This window comes from Lissotriton vulgaris, chromosome 2_1 (assembly GCF_964263255.1).
Source record: "Lissotriton vulgaris chromosome 2_1, aLisVul1.2, whole genome shotgun sequence".
Classification (NCBI taxonomy): domain Eukaryota; kingdom Metazoa; phylum Chordata; class Amphibia; order Caudata; family Salamandridae; genus Lissotriton; species Lissotriton vulgaris.
In genome coordinates, this window is record NC_141687.1 from 1,058,616,421 (window position 1) to 1,058,633,932 (window position 17,512).

The 17,512-nt window shown below is 46.2% G+C and overlaps 1 protein-coding gene across 13 annotated transcripts in view; it reads right to left on the bottom strand.

The window, feature by feature from the left end:
- FMNL2 (formin like 2) overlaps positions 1 to 17,512 on the bottom strand; it is a 566,092-nt gene that overhangs the window by 42,187 nt on the left and 506,393 nt on the right. For all 13 annotated transcript variants that reach the window (XM_086956698.1, XM_086956700.1, XM_086956695.1 and 10 more), the window contains 3 exons: positions 5,910 to 5,978; positions 5,664 to 5,744; positions 605 to 734 (listed from right to left, as the gene is read on the bottom strand). In XM_086956698.1, coding sequence (XP_086812824.1) covers positions 605 to 734; positions 5,664 to 5,744; positions 5,910 to 5,978 — 280 coding nt within the window. The remainder of the gene's footprint in view (positions 1 to 604; positions 735 to 5,663; positions 5,745 to 5,909; positions 5,979 to 17,512) is intronic.

Here is a 17,512-nt window from a genome sequence, read left to right on the forward strand (position 1 = left end):
TCTATACATATTCGCAGCCAAGCCCTGTGCCTACTATACCCGTCAGTAGATCAGAGTAAAGAGTTTGGCCTGTGTCATGTGTGCAGTAGGCTTTAAAAATACTATAAAAGAGCTGCTCACCGAGCACCCAAACCTTCAATACAGAGCAAGAGAAATCTTATTCCATACCAACATTCTGTGTTTTATACAGATGTAAATTTATACATAAAAATAAGTTAACGTCGAAAAATATATTTTTACGCCTGCCAGGAATAAACAGATAAATACTGGATGCATTAATGTATTCAGTACTGCAGATTTCTCCGTCATAAGTGCAGAGAAAGCCTCAGCAAAAATAATCCGCTTCAAGGAGTGAGAAGTGTGCGCGGTTTACCTTGGGGGTTTGTGAACACCCACTAACATGTATTCTTTGAGGCATTCCCACACCTCTCCAACTTTTTTTCCCCACTCGAAATGGTCTGAGAAGGACCCCAGCAAAGGGCTGGAGACCTATGAAGCTACTAATGCATTGTCGTATTCCATAGTCTTTGTTAATCGTACAAACAATGAATCAAATATAGTGATTGTCTCCAAAAATATGCTGTTAATACAAAGGAATGCGTACCTGCTGCAGCCTTCTCGACGTAATGGAGTTCATTGTAAAAGAGCGACACCTGCTGGTACTTCTCTCGCACAACGTTTGATATGTAGTGCAACAGCGTTTGCTTTCTGTCCGTTGACTTCGTTTCTAAAAGCTGCGAACAAGAGGTATGAGTAGTAATGCAGCAGTATTAGAATGCAAGCAAACTTACATGTCGCAAAAGTGGACATGTTTTAACAGAATCCTCTAAAAAATGCTATATAGACGAAATAGTAGCAATAACATTAACAACAAAAAGAAACAAAGCTGTGTGGCGATCCTGGCACAAGGACAACAGAAAAAAAAACCAAGAAAAGGGATTTTGATAATCGCAATTATAATTATATTGTAATTATATTGTTTGGCTTAGTGCCTGATTCAGGGTATGGCGGTGGTCCACCGTCTGCCGCATTACGTCCCTTAAAGTCATTGCAGCAGCTGAGCGAGGGAACAGTCGTTCCCTGGCGGTGGCACATACGCGCCACAATGTAAGATGCTCAGGAGGACTGGGCCTGTCCAGGGCCAGACCGGCCGTAGCGGGCAACGGGCAATCCGCCGGTGCGCCGCACGGGTGGGGGCCGTTTTTGTTACAGGGCCATTTTTACAGCATAGCTGCAATATCGTCCTTCTACCAAAATCGACCGAAAACTGGCCCGGCAAAGAGCTTGGCGGCACCTCCAACCCCCCCCCCCCCCCCCCTCTCCCCCGAGTGGGGAGGGGGGGCAGCCGAGCACTTTGCCAGGGCCGGTTGCGGTTCCCAGTCCGGCCCTGGCCCTATCCTGTTGAGCATACTACAAGTTCCGCCACCGCCAGTCATTTCCGCTATGAAAAGGCTGGCGGTGGAGTAACAAAGGGGCCAGTCTGGACCTTCTTTGTCGTTCACACTGGTCATGCGAAAGGCGAAGGACCGTCTGCCATACACTAGTCAAACTCGTAATATGGTGGGCGGTCCTTGTGCAGGTTTGGCACAGCTGTGCTGGTGCAGAGCCGGCACAACTGTGCCAAATTCAGTGGCAGCCAGCACGGATATGGGGTGGTGGTGGTGGTGGTGGTGGGGGGGAGGGGGGGGGGGATGGGTTCGAGGGAGTAAGGAGACATTGTATAAAAAAAAAAAATTCACTTAACTTGTCTCACATAGTCTTTCCTCTGCCGACAGGAAGCAGGTAGGCTGCCCTGAGACAATCACAACACTGCAATGCAGCGTTGTGATTTGTCTAAGCACCATTGTTCGGCGCTCAGATGGGAACTGGGGGCCTGGGCATGTTCTCCATGAAGGCTGTGGTGTAGCCGTCATGGAGAACATGCTAAAGTGCACATGACTGTTTGGTCAGCCCAAGAGGGCTGGTCAAAGAATGATGCCCACTTTAGTGTGCCCACCACACCTACCCTGCTCTGTCAACAGAGCAGCCCGCCCTTATGCTGCATTATTATAATTTTACTTTTCCTTTCTTTTACTGCTGGCGGAGGTGCTGCCACTGGCTAAACTCATAATCAGCCCCTTCGATCCTGGCCCACCCTCTTCATTGTACAACAGGCAACAGAAGGCTGAGAAGGGGCTTGCAGAGGGTTTTGACACCAGAGTGAAAGCATATGGAGTTATTATACTTTCAAATTCACTTTGTGGCAGTCCTTCTTTATGTCTTCCGCGTGGCGTCTAGTCTCCACTCTGACTGCACATAAAAGAAGCATTGGCTAAGCCGATAGCTCTTGTTTTAAAGTGCCAATACATGAAACCACAGCACAAGAGGGCTGTTAACCTGTGCTGTATGCACATATTCTGTTCATCATAATAAAGTCTGCATGCTGGCTTTGCACATGCTGAGAAAAGCAAGGTAAAGGATTTGTTTCGATACAGAATGCACGTTGGAAATAAAGAACGGAATGTGGCAAACCGCGTGATGACTGAGTATACTTTACAGATGTAAAATAGTCCCTCATGCATTCTAGTGGAAATGTCTCTTAGACGGTGGAATGATACACCACACTGCCAATAGCAAACGGTGAGGTGATAAGCTAACTCTGTATTGTTGAAAGAACTGATAACAATAGGGTGTATAGAGACAGGCACTATTGTGCCGTGTATAAAAAGGACTCACTGAAAGGGGAGATGTTTCTCTGGGTCTGTAAATAATTTTTTGAATATTAAAATTGTTGGAGTGTTCTGGGGAAAGTTTTTTCAAAGCCCCAGCAGAAAAGTTGTTTTACCTTTAAGGGCGTGCACTATACCCTAGCAACAAAGCCATTCCAGGGGTACTTTACTGCAATCTGGTACCCTTCAAAGGTCATTTTTATTGGTGCTGTACAGCAGCTGCCTACAATGGCCTCAATGTACCATCAGCCCAAGCACTTACAAACGGCACAAGTGTGGCATGAACGTATGAAGCAGTAAATTAGGCATGTGTTACATGCAATCACGTACTGCCAAAGATGAGTGTGCTACAAATTTTCATCAGATGGCGATTTGTTTGCACAACTAAATCTTAAGAGTTTACAAGAATGAAACAAAGCCCTCTATGACCTAGGACCAGAATGCATCAACACACGAATGTCCTTCTACACCCCCTCCCGCCAACTACGATAGTCCAATCAAGCCCTTGCCGCAATTCCGCGCATCCATAGATCCACCATGGGGAGAAGATCCTTCTCCTACTTAGCGGCCAAAACCTGGAATTCTCTCCCCACCCACCTCCGCCTTACACAGAACCACCTCTGCTTCAGAAAGCAACTAAAAACTTGGATGCACCTCCTCCCTCAAGCGCCTTGAGACCCTCTGGGTGAGTAGTGCGCTATACAAATTCTGAACTTGAACTTGAAGCAATGCCTGCAACTATGTCAGTTTTGCAGGAATTTTTATTCCAGGCATTTGCGGTGCACATTAATTCTTGAAAAATATAATGTCAGAGACAGCAAGTTCCTTCTATGAGATTGGTACAATACGAAGCTTTTGGGTGTTTTTACTTACAAGATATCAAAAAACGTTATGGTTGTGGAGTCTGTCCTGCACGTTTTCGTACTCTTTAAAACATTTCTCAATTTAAAAAAAGTAAAAATGCTAATTACAAACAAAGTTCCTTCTAACCAATTAACTGAATAGTGTAAGAGTTTACTAACTACAGCCAATCCAAACCACCAAGAGAGAACTAGCGGTTCAAATACCCACTTAAGCAGACATTGAAGTCGGCAAGTGCTCGCCACAGTACCTGGCTGACCTGTAGATAAATGTCATTTAAGGTCTTCCCAATACAAGGAAGCAGTGCTCCATGTTATGGACTACACTCAAACATCTTGCACATATTAGTAATCCATAGACAGGGTGACTTTTTAAAAAATATCTATAATTTCCATCGTGTAAAGTAATTCCCTTTCAGAGCTCAGGGAAATTCACTTGTGAGCAAATACATTTCCCAGTGCTGCTTTCAAAAGGGCATTATTTACAGACTGGATGAGTATTTGTTGAACATGATCTCAATGTGGAATAAGGCCATCATAGCAAGCAAAAACGCCCCGCTCATCCTCGTCTTCTATGCAGCAAAATAGAGCTACTGCCATTCTCCAAAAAGTGGATTAAGTTTAATGAGCGAAGTATCGTTTGTGATCAAGTACCAGGCAACTTATTAAAAGGAGTATGAAAACAATCTCTGCACATTAATGTGGAACCTGAGATGTTAGTCTCTAATTTCTAAATGAGTGGATTCCTAAAAAAGTCTCCGTTGTTTTCGGTTTTGTAGGTCACTATAATAAGCATTAGTGTTCTGATTTTCTTTTAAATCAAGAATGTTCACGCATAAACTCTGTCTCAGAGGTACATGTAGGGTTATGTTGCCATTTCAAAAGGGCCGATAGCCCTGTTGGTTGACTACATTTGGTGACTGCAATGTGGCTATCTAGATTCACTGAAAACTTCTTGGCTGCTCAACTGAAGGTCTACAGCATTCTCTGCTAAATAAATGGAAAAGACTTTGAGTAATCAACTGGGATAAATTCATTTTGACTTTTTCTTACGCGTGATGACTCTAGCAGGAAGCAAAAAGGTTCTAGGCGAAGGCTGTGACTTTGCAGGTAGGAGCTGTAGTGCTGGAAAATGTGCAAGCGCAGAAGCATTGTAGCTTACGATACACATTTGAGATACAATAGCAGCTCACACTACAATAGTAGCTTACGTCACAGGAAGTTTTTTCGCTATATCCACACTGACACTTATGTGCACAATGCAGTCTATATTTTTCCCAAACACTTTTTTTGTCCTTAACGTTATTGTATCCTATCTCTAAGAGCAGCATAGGAAATGTATCTGTTGCATAGTCCCTGGAACACTTCACAGTTCGATATTAATGACACAAGCTTTTTAAGATCACAAAGACACGCTTCAGCATTAGAACGCCTGCTAGAGTCAAAGTAAGAACCTTTACAGGGATAATAAGTTCTTTCGACTCCCATTGACTTCCACAAATCCTTCCGAGGATTCCGAATGGCTTAGAGAGAAAATAATATTCAGGTTGTGCAACATACACACACTGCAGTAACAGCATGAAACTGAGAAATTATTGCATACAAAAAGGATCAAACAATCGTGAAAATTGCCTGACCACTTTAATGTTAGGGTTTTACAATAAGCCATTTCACAAGAAATGTAAAACACTTTGCTCTTCTGTGAGCTTTATTTATAAAAGATGAACTGATTGAATACTCAAAGGTACGTAGAATGCAGTTAGGTTAGTTTGAGTCGAACTCTAAACATTATGTAGTCAAATGCCGCTTTACAAGTAATCCAACCAATTCATGTTCAATAGGCTTTAGAAAAGCATACCAGATTTGCCGACAGAAGCAGCTTGAAATCTTAGCACATAAAACAGTACTCATATATTTTGTTATTGTTTTAAAGTTTACTCTTTAAGGGTTTTAATATGCTGACCTCTTGTTAGACCACAACCAATTTCTGCAAATGAATTCACAAATGTTGATCCCTCTATATTGCAGAAGCACGTTTCTTAAAATACTTTTTGTTTCTCTTACTGATTTTTGTGTGTGGGTCCTTTTCACTTACCAGATCTAAACTTTGTAGTTTAAAGCCGTAAACTGCACCTCTTTTACTGCTGTTCATGTAGTTACCCAGGGCCAAGATTATCTGAAAGAGTAAAAGATGAAACATGCCACTGAAACATTATCGAATAATAGTTCTTGAAACACTGATGCATCGATTGTTTCAACCAGCGTCTGCACATATTGTGCTTTAGGAGGAATTTTGTTGTATACAACGAAAGAACATTCTTGGAAGGAAACTACTGCTTACCTCTAAGATCTTCTTGAGTTTTTGAGATGATTTTATAGAAACAGATGCAGCTATTATGGCATGAAGTTGCTGCAAACGAACAGAAGAAAACAATGAATCAATGGAAAATGCAGTACTATATATTTGCAGAAATGCAGCCATGTGAAATTTGTAACTATTAATGAAGGTAATAAATAATGACTTTGCATATGGATGCAAAGTTGACATTTACATGCAAGAATTTGAAGACATTGCACTGTATCTTTTTAGAGGTAAAATGCTTTAAAAAAAAATTGTAAGGTAGAGCAACCGCGTTGGAATCAGCCCTAACTGTACCCAGATCTTCCCCGGGATCCTGGGGAACATCTCAATGCGCTGCATGGACTACATCTACCACTAGAAGACTGAAAACCACCTCTGCCAAGACCATCCCAAGATGGCGGCACGCCGAGGATTTCTCTAAGGACATGCTGCCGCCATTCTAGCAAGCCTTGGATCAGGCTTCCAGCTTGCTCAAAAAGTTAACAAACTGGATGTGATCTTTAACTCAAAGCTAACTTTCACCAACTTACCAAATACAATGGTCCTAAGGATTTAACTTCAAACTGTACATGCTACAAATGTGACTCCACATAAAAGCAAAGAATGATGAGGTTGAATTCTACTGATTCGCAGTCACACCATGCCCACGCTACTTTAAGAAATGACCCAGGAATCTCTACAAAATCACCAGTAGACTCGAACAAAGAACTGGCGGGACATACCATGTTTGAATATGAGAAATCAAATGCACACACAATTAGTCTCATACATGCTTTAGTGACTTTGGGCGTAGAATATAAAGAAACGTAAAATTCTCTGCCGTACACAATATAATGGTGATTAACATAGAAGCTGTCCCATGGCTATCCACCAACTAGGACTCTCGGACTGAGAAACATTGTACAGACACAGTTGTCTGATCCTTCATGGTATAAGCTTGTGTGTTCGACCACTGCAGTAAACCAGGCAGTTTCTAGAAAACCAGCGAAAGCAGATCTGTTCTAATAAGCCTGATCGCTCATCATGGTCATGTGCAATAAAGCCACAGGTTGGTACCATATCTTCTCTTGATCAAACTCTTCAGCGGTTGTGACTGCTAGTTCGACTTTCTACCTCTCATTCATCCAGTTTTGACATTAACCCTAATCCATTGGTGTCAACACAAAAGAGCTTTGTCCTCAAGTAGCTGGGAGGTGACTTATTTGCCTCAGCATAACAAAATAAATACATAAATCTCAACTAAAACCTCAGTTATGGTAGATGTAGATTATGACTGAAAATAGGTACGCAAAATATATTAGGATGAACAGCTATATGGTTTCATGTCCCACTTAATTTTCAGTTCAAGCTTTTTTTACTTTCATTAATGAGTTTAAGCTTTGTGACTATGTGTGTTAAGCAGCTGAAACAGCGCTAATCAGCAATTTTCATATAAAATATAGACAAAAATACATCAGCAATGCCAAAAATCGAACAACTTCTCCAGTTATTTTTGCAATAATTTAAAAATTAACCAATGTATGGGAGTCTCTTAATATTATCTATAAGAAATCTTAAATCCTTTTTTAATCTAGGTTTTTATTTTTTAACACTTCTTAGGATGCATTCTGATGATTATTCTAATTGTACTTTTATAATTGTACTGCTTGGTATACATGAGAGTTGTAGTGTCTTTGTACTTTTAGGATTATTTTTAATCATCAAATAAAGAAGCGTCTACCTGTCTGACCTAGTGTTTGCATATTTAGATAAAGACAGTCTGCATATTTTGCTCATCCGTAACTATGCTTAAAATGATGAATCACCTATTTGGATTGTCTTAGATTTGTGACACACCTCACTCTGCAGCATAAGATATGAGCCAGTATCACACAATCAAACAATCTATAAAAATTAAAAGCAGGACAAACGGTGCATTATCTTAAGTGCCCATAATTTCCTATGAACTGGATCAGAGCTATCTTGTGGGTGGGACTGAAAATAAAAGCAGTGTGTCCGCCGGTCCAAACTTACCCTGTATGGTCATTCCTAACACTGATAACAAAGGAGTCACCAGCAAAGAATTCTGAGAGAAGTGTCATACATAGTGCTTACTTGAGTGAGCATATTTGTTGTGGGTGTGCAGGTGGAACGATAGGACTCTGTGGGTCATGTGAGACATCCCACAGTGTGGGATACTTGAGTTCGTCAGAGTACCGGATTAGTTCATGTATTAATATATTTTGTTTTCTAAGTCAAGGTGCTGAAGGTATGTACTGTGGAAAAGGGGTACAGTGTATGTTCTGTACCACTGTGAAACTCAACTGAATGTAAGGTTACACATATTCTACCTCCTGCTGGAGCATTGCTGTGGTTTTGTGAATCAGCCAGAGTAGGAACTCTCCTCGTAAATTGGGGGGTACGTACAAGACAACAAGGCTTCTTTTTCATATCAAAGGACACTGAACGTGGACACTACAGATTAACAAGGTGCTTTGACCATTCATTCACTGAAGTAGTCTCAGAGACCATGATCACCAACGTGCGAACAAACGTTGCAAGAACAGAGAAGTGCACGTGACTACAGAAAATACGAGATCAGCCCACTGTAAAGCCGGACTCACCATGGCATTAACCAGCTAAACCCAACGCGGACATTGAGGATACTTGAACAAATCTGTCAAAAATATGTTCAGTCACTAAAATGCAAGTCAGTGGCACAATCCCACCCACGCAGTCAGGAAAGAACCACCACTGTATGGCTCGTGAAAGAATTGACCGAGTACTGGGCTTCATTTTGCAAACCATTAACGGTATTCCAATGATGTCCACAAGGTGGCACTAGTTTCCCACACTTGGAACGGAGAAGCTAAAATAGAAGGTCATAATTTGGACACACTGGTTGGCGTCCTTACCATTAACATAGTGCTCGGTTGTTTAAATATTTAAGAAATTGCCACTAACTGTAGGAAACATTAAACTGGAGAACAGTTACCAGTAGCAGGTAAACGTGGTCAGAAACTGCTCAACTGACGCCGCCAGCAAAATCTCCAATTAGGACAATTTCAAGATGGAAATAAATTATTGCAACGACTGACTAAACACTTCATAGAGAGTCTACTGCGTACGACAGATTGGTCAAAGTTCAGTAAATTGAAAGCCTGTTAAATTCAATCCTGATCACATTCACAATTGGGGCTCTTCGAGCACTTAAAAATGATGATATATTGGTGGGTTAGGACTCTACTTAGACTAAAATAATTGGTGGCAAGCCTCCTGCCAACAAGGCAGTTTCTAATCTTAAGAACAAAAATATGACACAATTTTAATGGATTACATGAATTTGAAATGCATCTAAGGCCAGTCTGCCACAGCCAGTTTTGTGCTGGTGATTAAGTCACTGGAAATGAATCGCAGCGACTTTCCTAATAAGCAGTTCCAACGGGAGGGGCGAAATTGCTTCTGGAGCGAGGGCCATGCACTGTGGGGCTGACACTTCTTTTTTTTTTTAAAATTATGTTTTTATATATAGCACAAACTTGACCCTAAGATATCAGAGCACTTTACATGAGCACTAGTTGCATTACAGAAGGACACATTTATTATTTTTGTGAGGCACGAGATTCGCCCAGAATCACAGGATGTTGAGTGTCCCTGCCGTCTCGAACCGGGTTCCCAAGCTTGGACCCTCTAGCCGTGAGGCCATATTCTCTCCCTAACATTGTGTTGCAGAGTGTGGGAAGGTGGGGACAAAAAACAGAGCAGCAGAGCACATGAAGGAAGGAGTTGTTTCTTACCTGTAACTCCAGTTCTGTAGTAGGGGTATCTCTGTTATAGTCATAATCTAGTGAATAGTCCCGCCCATGTGCGTGGACCCAGGAGCAATCAAAATAGTCTCTTAAGTTGTCTCCTTCTGCAGTCCTGCATAGACACTTAAGAGAAAATCAAAGACAAATAATGCAGCCTAAAACTACAAGGCTACACTGGCCAGTACTTCATCTTGAAGTGAAAAAGATAGCCAAATAATATTAAATTTCACACACTTTGTAAAGTTTCACACCTAGAGAAACTCCCCTTCACGAAAATCCTTTGTCATGATAGAGAGGAAGGGTTGGACAGACAACCCCTATAGGCTGCCATTATGTGTCTGGAAAACTGATACCGTGCCTTTAAGGAACTCTCCAGAGACCCTCGGTATCCCAGAATGCACAGCCAAAGGCCTTTTACTTTCAGTTCTTTTTGAAGGTGTATAAAGCTAGGCCTGTAGCATTCAGTATATTATCATTTCATCCACCGGGGAGGAGGGCGGGCGCTTATGACTGTAATAGAGATACCCCTACTACAGAACTGGAGTTACAGGTAAAAAACTACTCCTTCTGTAGTAGGGGATCTCTGTGTATAGTAATAATCTAGTGAATAGAATGGCAAGCCCATCCCAACAAACCAAACCAGCGGTGGAGGAAACAGATAAAACTATCACTGTGCAAACAGATTTCTCAGCGAAGCCTGCCCAACCTGAGCGTCTGCTCTGGCATCAGAGTCCAGGCAGTAGTGTTTGGCAAAGGTATGGACCGACTTCCAAGTGGCAGCCCTGCAGATATCTGCAATGGGAACATTAAGGAGCAAAGCAGTTGTAGCTGCTTTGCCCCTGGTGGAATGGGCCTTAGGCTTACCCCCTAAAGTCTGGTTAGCCTTCTGGTAACACAACCGGATACAGGACACTATCTAGAGATGGACTGTTTAGAAGTGCAAGACCAGTCCTTACCGAACCATAATTGACAAACAATTGGTCTGACCTACGAATGCCCTTAGTCTTATCTAAGTCGAACTGGTTTTGCAAGCTAATTCGGAGTTACAGGTATCAAATAAATAGTGTTATCTCTAGGGGGCCATTCCAAGTGCACGCTCCTTACCTGAACAGACGCCAGCACTCTGCTTCTGCCCCTGGGTTGCCAACGCTGTAGGTCTCGCCGCCATCGACATCCAGGAGCGGCTGGAGACTACAGCTCCCAGTGGGCTTTGCGCTGACTTCCTGTCACCGCTGTCTTCGCGCCCGGAGGCGCTACAAAGCGGAGCCTTGACCTCGGTGGAGCGGGGGCCATTCCAAGTGCACGCACCTTACCTGAACAGACGCCAGCACTCTGCTTCTGCCCCTGGGTTGCCAACGCTGTAGGTCTCGCCGCCATCGACATCCAGGAGCGGCTGGAGACTACAGCTCCCAGTGGGCTTTGCGCTGACTTCCTGTCACCGCTGTCTTCGCGCCCGGAGGCGCTACAAAGCGGAGCCTTGACCTCGGTGGAGCGGGGGCCATTCCAAGTGCACGCTCCTTACCTGAACAGACGCCAGCACTCTGCTTCTGCCCCTGGGTTGCCAACGCTGTAGGTCTCGCCGCCATCGACATCCAGGAGCGGCTGGAGACTACAGCTCCCAGTGGGCTTTGCGCTGACTTCCTGTCACCGCTGTCTTCGCGCCCGGAGGCGCTACAAAGCGGAGCCTTGACCTCGGTGGAGCGGGGGCCATTCCAAGTGCACGCACCTTACCTGAACAGACGCCAGCACTCTGCTTCTGCCCCTGGGTTGCCAACGCTGTAGGTCTCGCCGCCATCGACATCCAGGAGCGGCTGGAGACTACAGCTCCCAGTGGGCTTTGCGCTGACTTCCTGTCACCGCTGTCTTCGCGCCCGGAGGCGCTACAAAGCGGAGCCTTGACCTCCGCGTCGCGGGACGCGCGCGGGCGACGCCGGGCGGAGCCTGGGCAGAGGGCGGGCTGTCTGTGGCCGTCCGGGGCCGGCAGAGGCTGGGCTGGGCCACCCCCCTTTCATCTTCTGCCACGGTTCCAAACCCTCGGACTTCAATTGTAGGTCCGACTCTCACTATGTCTACTCGCTCCGGCAAAGCCCTGAGGGGTGGTGGAGCAAGTGCATTAGGGGGCTCCACGATGATTGGCACTATGGACAAATTCATCACCAGGGTGGCCAACGTCATTGAAAAGGAGATCGCTATGACGGAACGCCGCCTCTCACTTGACCTCCTTCCATCTAAGCGTTCATCCTTGGGAGCTGTGGCACACGCCTTGTCCCCACCTACTTTCATTTCTACAGCAGCTCCGCCTGGGCCCCCATCTGACGAGCATCACATTGTAGCGCTAGAGGCAGGAATAGATAGGATAGAAAGCCTTCTATTAATCCCTTCCCCAAGCAGTCGCTGTACTGAGGTTATAGTTCCTGGTCCTCCTCACGCTATAGCCAGCGTTCCTGATAACAGGCCTCAAATTGTTTCCACTGTTTTCACACCTGACCTACAACCACTGCCCCAGACTAGACCCTCAGGGGAACATAGGAAAAGGAAAACGGGGAATAATATTCGGAAGGGAAGCTACTCCATGCTCTACAAGCGCTCTTGGACACAGCTTCATAGGGGTACCTCATACGAAGATGCTGGAGAGCTGGAACTCCTCAGGAATTCTAGTCTCCCCCAGCACGCTGCTGAGTCCCTGATACCTTCCCCCTTGGTTACAGCAGCACTTGTCCCGCAAAAACAGGGTACCTCTCTCGAGTCTCTCGAGAAACTGGTAAAGTCTCTGCTCAATCCTTTACTTGACCAAGTCAAGAGCCTGGGGGACAGACTGGACAATTTCGAACAGGCAACCAGGGACCACTTTTTCTCCCTGAAAACTCTGTTGAAATTGCAACCTAAGCCTAGTGAGATCAACCCAGATAGGAATGTGGCTAAAGAGGTTCCAGTGAGCCAAACATCTGGGGACCAGTCGACACTGCCGGCCAAAACACTGGCTACAGGGAAAGCCCCAACAACTGCCCCTGTGGCCAGTGCAAAGCAGGTAAGGCCGAGTGATCCCACTCATGTAGCCCAGGTGCACGGCACTTCTTCCTCAGCAGTGTCGGCATCTGCGCCGAACCCTGCTCAAAAGAATTCCCAGAAGAAAGGGGCTGGTCCCAATGTGCATTCGGCTTCCGCTGCGTTGGCTAAAACCAACGGAGTAGCATCAACCCCTAAGGCTATTCCCTCCACCTCTTTGCCTAAAAATCCCCCTCTGTTCAAAAATCCCTCCTTGCCTAAAAAACCTCCCACAGTGGCCACTCAGCAGATTCCGCCACGCAAGTGTCCCCCGGTAAATCTCCCACCCGAATGCCACCCGTATGTTGTTGTTCTCACTAAAGTCCCCCCTTTAAAAGAAACACAGCAGGAAACCCATCAGGCTCTAAAAAACAAAGTCATCCACTGGATGAAAACCAATAGACCCCTTCCACTGGGTGTAGATGGCCTGATTCTTGGGGTGCGCAGGGTGGGTTGGATTGGTCATGGGAAAAAACCCTTCGAGGGAGACTGCGTGGTGGTTAACTTCCAAGATATAAGAGCCGCCCACTCAATATGCTCCCAAGGACGAACGGCCGGTCCGGGAGTCGATGCTGTCGACCTAACTTTCTTCTACCCGAGGCCGGCCCTGACCACCCCGTTCTGCCCTGCTGGGCCCCCGTCCCAAAACACCGCTCATGGTCACCATCTCCCGGGACTTTTTCCACAGCAGTCACATCCAGTTCCACCAATGTGGAATTGGGGTGCCTGGGGTTGTTGACGCTGTGATGTCTCTGGGGAGGCCCCTGTGGCTTGGAGTCCTGTTGTTGAGCCCACCCCCTTTTCTAAATTCCGTAGCCCTTCGATCGCACCACAAAGTCAGGTCACTGCTGAGATTGCAAAGGGCCAAGGGGAGGTGAGGGCATCTCCCGACCCACTGGTTAGCTTCCCTGCTGTGGGTGTTGTGGACGCGCTGCCTCCTGTCGGGAACTGTAGCATTGCGGCTGTGACGGACCCACCGCTTAGGGTTTTCAGCTGGAATGCGGCAGGCCTCGAGGGGAAGCTAGCGTTGCCGGACTGGAATTCGCTAGTGGAGCAACACTCCATATGCCTGTTCCAGGAAACTTGGAGCAGGGTGCCTCTGCACAAGGCAGGATATTCCACCCATTTTTCGCCAGCAGTCCTTAGTGGAACTGGCAGGGGACGCCCTTCTGGTGGCCTCCTCATTTGGGTGGCCTCTGAACTTAATTGCAGGGTGGTGGAGCGGGATACCAAATGCCCGGACCTCCTTAACATACTGCTGAAAAACCCCCAGGGCCGAGTAATCCTAAACATCTTTAACATTTACGCCCGAGGTACAAAGGGGGGTAGAGAATCCCCAGTAATAACTTGCTTAGAAGCTCAGCTTCGCTCGTCACCTTACAGGTTTTGTACTTTGGTGGCGGGCGATTTCAATTGCACCTTCGAGCCCCTGGACCTCGACATCCTAAAAGATCAAGAGGAACACGATACCAGGTGGGGGATTCCGTCCCTTGAACTTAGCCCTATCAAAAAGTGGACTGAAGTGGCCCTTCAAATCAACTCCATATGTATGGAGTTTGGCTGGAGGGCAGCTAATGGCAGGACGGGGTCTGATAAAGAAGGGGTTCATACCTACAACAGGCCAGGGCACACGTCACAAATCGATTACTTCCTTCTTGACGTACACCTGTGGAGTATGGTTGAGGACATGGTGATTATACCATCCGTAGAGAGTGACCACAATCTCCTCTCTCTCACCTTGTCTCACAGGTGGCTAACTAGCTCTGTGACCAGAACTACTCGCAACCCCGCCCCGGACCGGTCAGTGGTTTCTAACTGTGGACGGCGGTTAAAGTGGGCGAAGCTGGCACTTTCAGAGGAGAAAACTTCTGCCATTAGGCAGCTTCTTGCCTCAGCCCTAGATAATCTTGACCCCCAAGAGGATGGGGTGCCGGAGGTGGCCTCTAGGTTCTGCATTATAACCCAGGCCATCAGCGACCTCTTTGTAGCTCCGACTAATACTAACAGTAGGAAACCGTGTTCACGGGCTAGACAGGGCTGGTTCAACCAGAAGTGCAGGGAGGCGAAGTTGCTTCTTATTGAAGCAGTTAAGTCCAAAAGTCCATCTAGGACTAGGGTGGCCAGACGGCACTATGCACTCTGCCAAAAAAACGCTAAGTTGGAGTGGGAGGATAACTTCTGGCAGGACCTCCTGGCTGCCAGCCGCGGGAAAGACGCCAAAGGTTTTTGGGATCTGGTGGGCAACAGGAACCGTCCTGACGACACACTGAGGACCTGTACCATCAACGCCCAGACATGGTTCTCCCACTTCCAAAATCTTTATTCTGCCGTTGAAGGCCCATTAAATGACCCCTTCATTCTCCCTCCCTACACCTTAGCTCGAGACCTGGAACTTTTTTCTGTTTTGGAGGTTACAAAGCAGATCAAAACCTTGGTACCATTAAAAGCAGCTGGTCCGGATGGCCTGCCAGGCGACATCCTCCGAGCTTATCCTGAAGAATGGGGGGTATTAATTTCTGCACTTCTTAATGCAATCATTGAGGGAGGTCTTGTGCCAGACTCCTGGAGAGGTGCCGAGGTAGTCCCCATATACAAAAAGGGCAGCCGGGATCTACCTGGGAACTATAGGCCCATAAGCCTAATAGACTCGAGCCAGAAACTGGCGGGGAAAGCCATTTTGGGGAGGATCTCTCAATGGGTGGATGAAAACCACATCCTGTCCGACATGCAAGCCGGGTTCCGTTCAGGCACCGGAACTATCGAACAGGTCTTTAGGCTCCTACTATTATACTGGAAGGTGGTGGAGCTAGGCAAAGGCAGTCTTTACTTGGCTTTTATCGACCTAAAGACTGCCTTTGACCTGGTTCCTAGGGAGGAACTTTGGAGGGTGTTACATGGACTAGGGATGCCCCCATATATACTAAACATCCTTATCAAACTGCATAACAACACCTATGCCCAGGTTAGATGGGGGCTGAACGGGGAAAAGACCGACAAGATCAGGGTCGAGAGGGGAGTAAGGCAGGGTTGTGTCCTGGCCCCCACCCTATTTTCCCTCTATATCAATGGGGTGGTAGATCACCTTCTCGGTGAACCAGCAGACGCTCCCATTTTGGGAGGCGTAAAAATTCCAACTTTGCTGTTCGCCGATGACACCCTCCTCATCTCTAAAACCCCCCAAGGTCTCCAGACACTACTGAACCGCTTCCAGGACTTTGCACCACCAGGGGTCTTGTCATCAACGTGGAAAAAACCAAGTATTTAGTTATGCATCCACCTCGTAAACTTGGCCGTCCTCCCATTCTGAACACCACTCCCCTTGAAAGAGTGGCAGAATTTGATTACTTGGGAATCCGTTTAAACGATGCAATGAGCTGGACCGCCCACATCAATAAAATGACAATGGCTCACAAAAGGGTGGGGGGGGCCTCCTCAAGGAGTTTAACAACTCAACAAAACATTGTGTCGCCCCTCTATTAGATATATACAAAGCACGTGCGGTTTCTGCGTCACTCTATGGAGCTGAACTGTGGGGCTTAGGCAAAGTGGATCTACTGAGCAAGGCTGAAAACAAATTCATTAAAGACCTCCTTGCCATTCCATCGAGCAGTCCGACTATTCCAGTCCTCATGGATGCTGGCTGTAAAGCAATAGGGGGATCAGGCCCGCCTTCGACCCCTCCTGCTTTGGGCTCGCCTGTGGAGGGTACCGGAGCTAAAACCTTATGCTGATGGCCTAGCAGAGGTGATGCACTCCGATGGTTGGCACCGCATCAAATGGCTGAAGGAAATCAAACATCTTTTAGGGGACCTTGGCCTGGACTCCTGCTGGCTTAGCCACTCCGCCCCTTCAAAGGAGTCCCTAAAAAAACTTTATTGGGAGTGGGTTCGTGCGAAGCGCATCAGCAATCAGCAGCACTGCAAAACCACCGCAGCCTTCCTGCTGATAAAAGAGGTCGTCGCCTACGAGCCGTACAAGGACATAATAACAATTGCCATGGACCGGTCCTTGTATATTAAATTCCGGTTAGGAACCCTACCCTTGGCCGATCATTGCTCCAGGTGGAATAAATCCCAGCCCTCTACACGCTACTGTGCTCTTTGTCTTGACAAACCTGAGACGGTGCCACACTTTCTCTTCGAATGCCCGGATTATGGACGCCCCAGATCACGTTGGCTTGGACCTATCTGCAGAGAATTGGGTACCCGTCAGTATTCTGTTGCCCTTCGGATTCTTTTAACGAACACAGCCCCTCCCATTGTATGTGCCGTTTCCAAGTTTTTAAAATGGGCCTGGTTGATTAGACTTAGAAGACTGTCCATTTCAATTTAATCCTTTTTTAACTAATTTATGCTCACCATATGTGTTTTACTCTTTTTCTTAATGTTCAGTCATACTTTTTCGACATGCTGTTTTTATCTTTTGTACTGCTTTTATGATATATGCATATCGAAATAAAGCTATCAACCAACTAAGTCGAACTTTAACACCCATCTTACATCCAGGGAATGAAGAGACCTCTCCGCCGGAGAGGAAGGATGTTGAAAGAACGTAGGTAAAGTTATCGTCTGACATGAAAATCAGGAATCACTTTAGGCAGGAAGTTGGGGTGAGTCCTTATGACAACCTTAAAAGCATGAAACACTGTATAAGGCTCGTTGCAACACAAGTCCTGAATCTCACTCACCCTGCGGGCCAATGGTATAGCCACAAGGAAGGCCGCCTTCCAGGAAAGATGCTGCAGACAAG